At 38.3% G+C, this 11,340-nt stretch overlaps 1 protein-coding gene across 4 annotated transcripts in view; it reads right to left on the bottom strand.

Annotated features, from left to right (window-relative positions):
• Window positions 1-2: 2 nt before the first annotated feature.
• The window catches only part of CRBN (cereblon), a 209,986-nt gene continuing 198,648 nt past the window's right edge, over window positions 3-11,340 (bottom strand). For all 4 annotated transcript variants that reach the window (XM_082848941.1, XM_082848943.1, XM_082848942.1 and 1 more), the window contains 6 exons: window positions 6,829-6,891; window positions 5,583-5,667; window positions 4,782-4,897; window positions 4,218-4,282; window positions 3,207-3,338; window positions 3-1,782 (listed from right to left, as the gene is read on the bottom strand). In XM_082848941.1, the coding sequence (XP_082705067.1) occupies window positions 1,602-1,782; window positions 3,207-3,338; window positions 4,218-4,282; window positions 4,782-4,897; window positions 5,583-5,667; window positions 6,829-6,891 (642 nt within the window). In that variant the 3' untranslated portion in view covers window positions 3-1,601. The remainder of the gene's footprint in view (window positions 1,783-3,206; window positions 3,339-4,217; window positions 4,283-4,781; window positions 4,898-5,582; window positions 5,668-6,828; window positions 6,892-11,340) is intronic.

Genomic DNA, 11,340 nt, shown 5'->3' with positions numbered 1-11,340 from the left:
CTGAAGTAGTTAAGATACATATTTGAAACCAACACTGTAGAATTCGTACTGTGCTATATAGGAAGTATGCAGATTTGAGGTCTGGTTTCATCATGTATAAAGAGACTTTTTAAAATAGTATATGCATGTTTTTATATACCAGGAAATTTTATTTGCAAGTGTCAGTAAATAATATAGAACATTCTGAGATTACACTCTTCAGGGGGCCAAATGTTCCCTCACTACACCTGGTTTAGATATAAAGAGATGTGCCGTGCTACTGAAAAGAACTCCCTGGAATCCCCTTTAGAGGACGTTTTAGTTCAGTGTAAGACTGACTATATGAACAAATAGTGGAGTCATTATAAACCCAAGGTTAACAAAGTAAAGGTTAGGCATATCGAATACAGAAGGGGCACATGCTAAAAAACCGACAGCGTTCTTGAGTTGCTTTTCATTTACTCTCTTTACATAAATGTGCAACATGATACTCGGTTGCTGATTCCAGGCTAGGCAGTCAAAACCATTGCATGTTTGGAAGAAGAGAATATTGACAAATTCAAACGAGAAATTTAACAGTCCGTTTTGGCCACATCCATTGTACCCGATTAGCTGAACTTCTCCCAATGAATATGTAAAGCAGTGAAGGAACATCAAAATTACGCAAATGTAAAAGTATCCAATAAACCCCTTGAATGTATAAGCAAAGAGGTAGGTGGCAAATCAGTCTGTCTAGAACTTTACCTTAAGAATTATTTCTTACACCTAGATTATCTGCTTATGAGTAGATATTTTACATTATTTAAACAAAAGAACATGTTTAATTTAGTTTTGCTCTTACAGTTTACTTACAGAGTTTCTTTAGTTTACATTGAACAAAGGAGCCTATAAAATACATTAGCACATCTCACTTGGAGGAAGGGGATGTGTTTTAGCATCTGTGTTCCACAGTAGTCTTAGGTTCAAATGAAACTGGAACAGAATAACCAAACACTGAGCAAATACACAAAATACGATTTTCACTAACAAACATGTTGGGGCTCAAACTGTGTATTAGGTAACTCTTTAGTTTCTCTGAGATACTGATTTGTAAATTTTGAAAGTATTGATGAATATCAGAAAGAACAAAGCCCTTTTAAAATAATACACACTGCCTTGCCTCTTTCAAAAAGGAACAGTACTAGTGCTTGGCACCCTAGCTTTTGGAAACTTCTGCTGTTTGGAGCACTGATACAAACGTGCCATTCTGTTCCATGGATCAGGATCAAGTGAGGAACCCTCACATTATAAGAATTTATAGGAATTTCAGGTATGTTTTGCAGGAAATACTCTCACCAGTTTGTTTTACAGATGTCTTCATGTCCTGTCAGATCCCACAGAATAAGAGCACCAAGCTCCTAAAATAGATAACTCCCGAAACCACATATTCTAGACTGCTTTTCATCCTCTTCAATAGTATATTTTAGTCTAAATCTTCAAATACTGTTGTTTGACTAGGAAACTGCAACCTTCCATGTAATGTCGCTTTTTACTTCAGTATGCAGCAAAAGGAGTAATTTCCAAAGCAGACCTGATGTTAGAATACCGATTTTGCTAAGGAACCTTATCCCTACCATATTCGTTTATAAGCAGAGTATTATTTTGTCTGGGCTTATGTCATCTTCAGTGTCTGGGATCGTGGGCAGCAGAGCAGATCGAGTCAAACCCCAGAATTTTTGAGGTGACATGTCTTTTTTGGTGGCTGTAAATTTCCATCCAATATGACTTGCACAGATCCTGCACTGGGCAATGGTCCAGGCGAACCTATAAAATTAAGGAAAGGTATCAGCTGAGGCTGTGTATCCCAGCCTATCACCGTATAACCTGTTGGGAAGACAGATCTTAGAGCTAAATTCTAAGAATGGGAAGAAGGAATACTCTGAGTTTGGATTTATATACAGTTTCCTGAGACAAACCTCACAAAAAGATTTTCTAGTTTGTATGGTTCATCATGGTAATGCATCAGTCTTTATATATATATATATAAAAATATATATAAAAATATATATATATAAAAATATATATAAAAATATATATATATACATATATAACTTGATTGTGCTCTTAAGCTGTGCTTAAAATTTTTTTCTCCAATTCCAAGAAAGAAAAAAAAATCTTATTAATACAGATTTTTTATACAATTTGCTGGTTGCCAGGACCACACTAAATTGCATCTGCATTTTCTTTGTTTTGTATTGCACTCAAGTTAGTTAGAAAACAGCAACCACCTGTAGAAATATGCACTTTTGTGTGAGTTAAAACTGGGGGAGGTAAGTTTTTCTCACGTAAGAAAGATTTCAGGACTACTCTCCTAAGATGAGATTGATTTCTAAAATGAAAAGGATTTGTCAGGTAATTCATCCAAAAATACAAGCCATGGCATTACAGTAAGTATAAGCACTAATCCCTACTCTTTCAAAATAAAAAGGCTGAGCCAGTATTTGGACAAATAATAGGGGGTCTTGAAAATAATATGGCTCAAGGAATCTAACAGGTGGTGCTGTTGGTCCCACAGTCATACTCACTCTGAAGGGCACTGGGCTAAAGTAAAAGAAAAACAAAACAAAACATGCACACTAGAAGAAAAGCAAGCATGGTTTCTGCATGTTTCGTGTCTATTATCACTGCTTGGGTAACGTTTAACACTTTACAGAATATGATACAGATACACAGTGGACCCTCGATCAACACAGGGGTTAAGTCCGCCTGTAATTTAGAGTTGGCCCTCGTATCTGCGGTTCCTCTAGCATCCAACGATTCAACCAACTGCAGACCAGGTAGTACTGTAGTATTTACTGTAGGATTTTACTAGTGAAACATACCTGCGTCTAAGTGGATGCAAACAGTTCAAACCCAAACCCACGTTGTTTAAGGGTCAAATGTAGTTTTACTGGGTCATACAACAGTTGATTTTCAGATGGAGCTGACGGGAAAATGAGTGTGGATTGATTAAGTAAGTGTATAGTTAATCTGAGGAGTACAGTTGCCACCTTCTTTGTCCCTAACCTTACATTCAGTGAGACTGTGCAAGAAGAGCGTTTTCTAGCTGTTCATGAAATGAACATTTAAGTAGAATTACTCACTTCATTGTCTACTTCTGATTATAATTCTAGCAGCTCTGCTTAGGACTCTGGGTTTTTCTTCCCAATTAAGGCAAAACCAAAAAAAAGTGACCACCACCACATTACCCAGGAAACCAGCTGTGCTCTGTAGAAGGCCGGCCGATCAGATTCAAGTTGCAGGCCTTATACACGGTAAGCGTCTCATGCACGTATCCATGAGGATTCACGTAAGCTGCCATCGGCCCACATAAGGATAAACTAAAACAAAGAATCAGTACAGAGGATAAGGCAAGTCAAAATGGGGTGGGGTGGGGTGGGGTGGGGGTAAATAAAAGTTCACCAAGAAACAAGGTTCTAAGAGCTATAGTTTTGAACCTTTTAGTTAAAACTACTAATAAGAGGTTGGCAGTCAGCCCAGTTTTATTTGGTCTAAATGTTTTCCATGATGATAAAAAGGAAAATACTGCTAGTTTTTTAATTCCATGATGATAAAAAGGAAAATACTGCTAGTTTTTTAAATCTTCCTCAAGATATACATTGTCAAATATGTGGACTCAACTTCCCCTAAAGGAGCCCGAGAGGGGAAGTCCAATGAAAAGTTTCCACTTGGTCATTCTTGGGCATCTGAGTACTATGCAAACAGCAGTTCTTCCCTTCTTGATTCATAATGACTTTGTTGTCAGAAAATAATTTTCAAACAAACACTGTCACACAGCATCAGTACATGTTCAGAAGCATGTCGTCCTTTATCTCTGACGCTATATGGCGAAACTGATATTTGAGTGAAATATCATGGGAGGTAGATCCTTAAGCACTAAGAAGATATCCTCTAATTGACATTTTCAACAAGGAAGGCGGTGGGGGGGTGGGGACGAGAGGACTGCTCAGCTGTTTTACTTCACCATGCTCATTACCTATGAAAAATGTCTTACATGCCCCCACTGTTCTGGGTACCCAGTCAGGTACCCAATCAGGAAGACTGTCTTACCCAACGGCAGAGTTAATTCCTGCCCTATTTCATTTGCTGGGTATTTGTCATTTATATGGAGAATGGAAATACGGTCTTGCCTGTAATTCTGTTATAGCAGTTGGCAAAACGTATTCAGATCTATGCTAAAAATGTAATAAAGATCTCACCTGAATATTTCATTTTTGGTTGTTATTTCTGTTTCTTGACATTGTTTACAGCAAAGAGATGTACACTAAAAAAATTTAAGAGAAAATTAGTGGGGAAAATGCTCCCAAGGTGTTGATCCCTCTGATTATCATATTTTCCTTCCAACCGTTCAACAACATAGTTTTAAAGATGGAACAAGAAAAACACAATCTGAGATCTAACACATATTCACTCACAAAACTTATGACCTTCTAGGATAGAGAAATAGTGACTGATATATATATATGTATATATAAAAAACCATACATGGTTCATGTAGAAATCAAGTGTTCAGAGTCTAAATGAAGATCACATAAAGGTTATATCTGAGGAGTGCAAAACAAGTCAAGTTTGTCTTATGATCCCAAATGAAATATATAAAATAATCCTTTAAAATATTTTTAATGCAAACCATGATGGACAACTAGTTCTCTAATTCCATGACTACATGAATGGAGCCTACAGATAGTTCTGTTGGTCCTAACTGCACCCTCGCTCTCTAGACTGACTGAACATGGGCATCCAAACGTATTCATTTTACTCACTTTATTCATAATGTCCAGTTCACAGCGAAGTCGTTGGATCGCACTACCAATTTTAAGGAGCTGAATTCTTAATACATCATCAATAGGAAGACAAGCAGCTACTCTGTAGGAAAAATCTTAAAGACATGGTGGGTTTTTCAAGCTTTAAACTTAGGAAGGAGTATCAGGACAGCTTATGAACGCGGTAACATCCTTTTGAAATAAACCCTTCTCTACGGGGTTCCCAAAGAACACATTTCACACAATTCTAAACAGTACTACAGTATACCAGCTCTCAAGTATATATACTCTTAGGAGGTTCTACAATGTAACTTCTTTTCCCATGCTTGTTTTTGTAAATGTCGTCTTTTAAATTAAACATGAAATCAAACCCATGTTAGAATAAGTCACTTACTTGCTAGGAGACTCAAAGAATAGCTAAACTGTACCTAATTAACAGATCTGTAAGTAAGGTAATAATAAGTCCTGGTACTGCAGGCACTTTCAGTGGCACCTTAAAGACCAGGGAAAGGAGAGTATTTACACTCAGTGTTTTTGGATGCATACCATTTACTGCAACTTGAACTTTTTATGAAAACCTTGCCTAAAATAGGAGTGCTCAGAGAATTTAAGACCTTTGCTACCACTAACTAAAAAATATTCATTTTTTTGTAATTGCTCAAAGCAAAAGAAATGGGTATGCTTTTCAGAATACTAATGTAAAAAAATGTTGGGGGTTTCATTTTCATTAAACAGAAAACAAAAAACAATTTCTTTCAGTAAGGCATCACAGGTCACAGGAAGGAAACTGATTTTTCATACCTATTGGATTTGAAGGAAGAGAATCCTCTTTCAGATTTTCATCCCATTCGTGTAGCTGTCTCTTGATTCTCTCCATTAAGGTTTCCTTGTTTTGTTTGAAACAAAAGTAGCCATAATAAGGTTCACAGACTATTTACACTTTACTGGCAGCTTGTCAACTCAATAAACCTAATATATTAGCAGCAATTTAAGTCATCACTACCTAGTAAAATTTCGTGTTTAAATGTGTCTGTTTTCTTAGGCAGAAATGATGGAAGACCCAGCTGTGCACAGCACTAGGCTGGCTTTCCAGGCCTCTCCTCCCACCCGCTGGCTATCTCAGAGGCCTCCTCTTCCCTTTTCTAGGAAGCCTTTTCTGTCGGTCCCTGTAAGCTGCACCCGCACTTGCTACCTACAACACCTTCCTTGGCACTTACTACATAAGATGCTCACTGTCTTTTCACCAGTGGACGCAAAAACCACTCTTGTCTAGTGTGTGTCTGTAATGGCTCAAAAGCTGCTGAAGGGCAAACGGAACTGTAGTTACCTTTAGTGTTGCCCATGTGGTAAGTGCTCACAACCTATGGGTTTAGTTTGCCCAGGGCTCCATATCTGTGGGCGGGCTGATTCCCTAAGCGAAAGGCTAACAACATTTGTTGACCGTCTGCGACATCCCAAAGACAATAACTACCATTATCCCCATTTTATAGATGAAATCAAGTTTTGCCCCACACCACAGGAACAGTAACAGAAATCAGGCTTTGAACACAGTCTTAGCGTCTAAAATCCAGATTCTCTGAACTATTCCAGTAGTCTCTTAATGAATTTTTCAAGATGCCTAATAAAAAAATCTAAGGTGCAAAAACATTGGTGGATGCATCAGTTAGTACACCAGGGATCAGGAAATTGAAGTTAATACACTTGTTTAGGAAAAAACCACAACACTGTTGAAGGATTCTTTATTTTTCCTAAATGTAACTAGCCCTTGACTCAGCAAAATTTCAAATGCTTAATAAACCCTAAAATGCCTCAATATCTTGTCCTGAAGCTGCAAGCCACTATAAACTGAGGGAAGACTAAAAATCTATCAAATTAAAAGCCAAGTCTATCCAGCAGTATGATTCCTGCCTGTTCCACTTAAATGTAATGAATGGCATTAGTTCCAAAAATTAAACCCCACTGGGTATGAAAGCCTATTTTGTTCTAATGACCCTTAATTATGCCATGGCTTCCCCCAGTAGCACAAAGTTCAAGGTAAGTTACTTACAGCATCATATAAGGAATACAGCCAGCGAGGCCATGAAGTCAAATTTGCACAATGGAACTTTCTCTGAAAACAGAAAAAAAAGTCGCTTAAAAAACACCACAGAATCAAGATCTTATAGTAGAAAGAAACACATTTAAAAAATGACCTTGGCCGAGGAAGACTTTCTAATTTCAAGAAGATGGAAAAGCTTGCAGATAATCCCATAATAGGCGATTATCTATTATATTTGACAATGATGTTTTTACTTGAATTCCTGCAGCAGTTCAATGTTGCGAAGACCCAATAATTAAGATGTCAGTCCTCAGAGTATATATTCAATGCAATACCGATAAGATTGGAACTTAGAAGTATAAAGTTCATCTGAAAGAACAGATGTGTAAAAACAACCAAGAAAATCTGGAAAGGGAAGTGTTCTACAGGATACGAAAACAGGATTGAAAGGATGCGCTGCGGTTGTAAGCAACCTAACCATCTCTCAACAATAGTTAAATACAATAGAATACTTTGACACCAGAGAAGATTCTGCACCCCACCAGAGAATGTATACAATATAAAGAATGATCACATTTTCTTAATAAACAAAACAAAACCTACATATGTACACATATTTATAATTTTGTACACAAGCTGTCAATTGACAGAGGGCATGACACGTGAAACTGGGTGGGAAAGGGGTACGGGAGATCAGAAAGAACTATCAGAGTGGAACAAGAAAGGCAAGATAACCTTTAACAAGATAAAAGGGAAATCCTACGCTTGCACCTGCAAGACCAAGTGAGTGGGTGCGAGATGGGGAACGTGGGTACACGGCAAATGCAGAGAGGACTTGGGATCTTAGCTGACGGTTGTAAACTAACCAACGCACTGCAGAGCTCACCCCCTACTCCCCCCGCCCCACAATCTTACTCTAACGCTATTAGAAGAAGACTAGGCACTAAGATGAGACAGTAATGTTGCTCTTCTGTGATGGTCACAAATGGGAACTTTCACTGTCAGTGGCCAGGATGCTGAAGATGAGGTCTAGAGTTCACACTAGGGATGTGTGGTTTGGAGCTGCCTCTCAAGCGGATGTGATACTTGTTTATGAATAAATCAGAAACTGCTACGTGGATAACGACAGACTTGCCCTCAAAGGCTCCTGGGCTACAGCTCAAACCAGTGGATTCTTGTTAAAGAAGAATTTGGGACTCAATATAATTCTTATGTTTGAAGCTACCCAAAGATGCTCTGGGATGGCCTCTGAGCACAGGCTCAGGTAGTGATTTAATAAGCCTGAGGAGTCAGGCCAAAACCTAACGCTAGTAAGAATTTTTGTCAGAGTCCAGTTACAGAATAAAAAATGCTAACAGCCCGTCAGGTAACTGAATATTCAGTAATAGTAACGGCAACCACTTTACATGTCTTAAAAGATTTTGATAAGATTGGCAGTATTACCACCCCAATTTAAAGGTAATGAAACAGGCACAGAAGGATGCTTGCTCAAGGTCACAGCTGGTAAATGGGGACGGGCTAGGATGTGCACTCAGGGGGTCTGACTCCAACCGTTACTTATTCAACAAATATTCTGAGCACCTAGGATGTACCTGACATTATTTTTATGCATTTGGTGTATACCAGTGATTAAAAGCACAGCAAAAGAATAAAATCATTGCCCTGTGGAGCTTACGTTTTAGTGGGCAGAAGCTTACTTTCTAGAGGGGTACTTAGCATTATGAAATGACAAAGATCCAATGAAGTTTCAGGTTGGATGACACACTCTGAATTCAGTCACTAATATATACTTTACACATCAAAATGATCACTTCTGTGATACAAAAGCAAGTAATTTGACACCCACAGAAAGATAAAAAGAAATTATTTATATATAAACATTACTTCTCACTAGAATATACAGCGAATAGGATATGAAGGGCAAGGCACCATCAGGGTCAGCGTCATGACCATCCGACCTGCTCCTACCAGGCTTTGTGAATGTGAACAAGCTGCAGCCTCAGGTCTCTGTTCCCGACTTTTCAACGTGAGGCGGCCTCTAAAATTCTGTATCAGGATTACCCTGACAGATTCTACAGCTGTATTTACAAATCAATTAAATATACGTACTACAACCTTAATACTACACCCTTTAGAAAGTCAAGTGTACAAGCTGAAGAGAAGTAAACCAGAAGAGATCAGCTAGCTTTTACTGAACTGCCAAAATTTAGGCCACTTCAATATCCTCAAATTTAAGAGTTCCATTTAGATTCCTGGCACAATAGGAAAGGCCCGAATTATATCTGGGTAATACTGACGATAAGTCCCAGCAATTTATGGGCATTCTTCAAGTCTACCAACACCATGATTTACTTCCTAAAAGGGCTATACTTCAAGAAAATTTTAATACTAGCCAAAAAGTTAGATGCTTGAAAGTGATCAATGACTGATTCTCCAATGAAGTAGTATTCGCACCAGGAATAGGACTTACTCCTGAAAGCACGCAGAAAGGCCCTTCAAATGACTGTCTGTTACGTGGAGGTAGTAATCCATCACATTTTTTCCATTTTTAAGCCTCGTAACTATAGCTTCGGCTTTGCCTCCCAACAATGTAGAATGTTCAAAAAATGTCAAACTCCACTTAAATGGTTCTTTGAAGTGCAATGAAATTGGAAGAGTAACGTGAAAGGCTAAGTGTGAATAGTGAAACATTACCACTGGTTTACACAGTGACCAAAGGTGGTCGTTTGTTGTAGTAAGACCTATCACAATCAGCAATGTAAATGATAAAAAGAGTTTTCCAAATAATTCAAGCTTTTGAATTTTTGAAACAAGTTTCTGTTTCCTTCCTTCCTTCATCAAATCCTACTTGCTTATAAGAACTGGAATGGAATGGCAAGCTTTTTCTTGATCCTGAGGCTTATAAGCTCATAATGGCAGATGGACAACTATAAGCTTAAGGTGTATGCCAGGGAAATCCCTACTCTGGTTGGAGGAAGTCCCTGAATACACATAGCCACGATTCCAAGACTTTTCTTCTCTTTATGATAAAAATAGACAACAAATATCATTGCTCCTCCTGCTACTACTATTACCTGGAACAAGGCAACCGCAGATTCTAATGTTCACATGCAAACATTAAGACGCAATAGTAGCCAAACAAACCTTAAAAAGCGAAGAGCAGTGAGGGGTTGCTGGTCATAGCTTACTTACAAGATTATAAACTGTCAACAGTTATAGCAGCATCCTGGTGAGGCATAAACAAACGGATCACAGAGCAGAAGAAAAATAAAATAAAAAACATGAATCTGGTCTATAATAAGAGCATCTCAGGGAGGGAAAATATGACCCTCTCAGAAAATGGTCACAGGACAACCGGGAGCCACCTGGAAAAAGGAGCACTGAAATCATACCAGGATCAACTACACTGGATCAAAGCTTACACTCTGGTCATTAAAGACAATGAAATCAGAAGTAAAAGATGACATGTTTTACTGTTCTTAAGGAATGAAGACTCCTTTGCACAGGGAAGTATTTCTAGTTATGATTCACAATATGGAAGTATTAAAAAGATAAATTCAACTATGTATGACAGCACACCAAAAACAAAGTTAAAAGACAAAAAAAAATGACAAACTAAAGGAAATGTTTGGAACTCATTAATCACAGACAAAAGGATAAGCTTCCTAATGAGTAAAGAACTCCTAGCAATCAATGAAGGGCAAAGACTCTGAAGACAATACCAACTAAAGGAAATACGAACCGCTCTTAAACACAAAATGCCACACACCTCACTCATATTCAGAGAAACTCAAATTAAACCTCCAACAAGATACTGTATTTCACTTATCAGATCAGCAAAAATTAAGCTGGATACTCTAAAGCCTTGGTGAAACACTGACAATCAGGACACAGATAGGAACAACCTTCTCAGTGAGGTACTTTGAAAACACCTGTCAACATTACAAGAGCAGCTGCCCTGACATCCAATAATCCCACTTCTCAAACTCTGCCCTACATATTCACCTGTATGAAAGGTCATTTGTACGCAGCACTTAGTGCAGGTCTGTCGTCCAGAGGGGACTGGTTATATAAATTATAGTGCATCCATACAGAGAATACTGTGCAGCTTCCAAAAGAAGGAAGCAGTGCGCCAAAAACGAATACAGAAGCATCTGCTACACTCTTAGGACAGAAGAAGGTGCAGGACAGTATGGATCCTTTTACGTAAGAAAAAGGAAAGAAGTTAGAATATTTATCTGTATTTTCATAAGGAAACTTGGGAAGAAGACTGAGATGCTAACCTGTGAACTCCTGTTTGGGGCCTCCCCCTTCTGAGTTAGTGCTCAGTTCCTCCCTGTTCTGTACGAGAAGCAGGAGCAATCATGGCTTATAAATTTAGCAGAGACCAGATGGATACGCTTCAGTCACTTTCTTAATATGTTCCCACATTTGATTTCTTTTTTTCTTTTTTTAACAAATTTCTTTCTTTCTTTCTTTTTGTTCTGGCTGTGTTCGGTCTTCGTTGCTGCACGCGGGCTT

This window comes from Leucopleurus acutus (genome assembly GCF_964270905.1).
Source record: "Leucopleurus acutus genome assembly, chromosome: 10".
In the NCBI taxonomy this organism is placed as follows: domain Eukaryota; kingdom Metazoa; phylum Chordata; class Mammalia; order Artiodactyla; family Delphinidae; genus Leucopleurus; species Leucopleurus acutus.
This window is presented reverse-complemented; position numbering and strand designations above follow the sequence as displayed.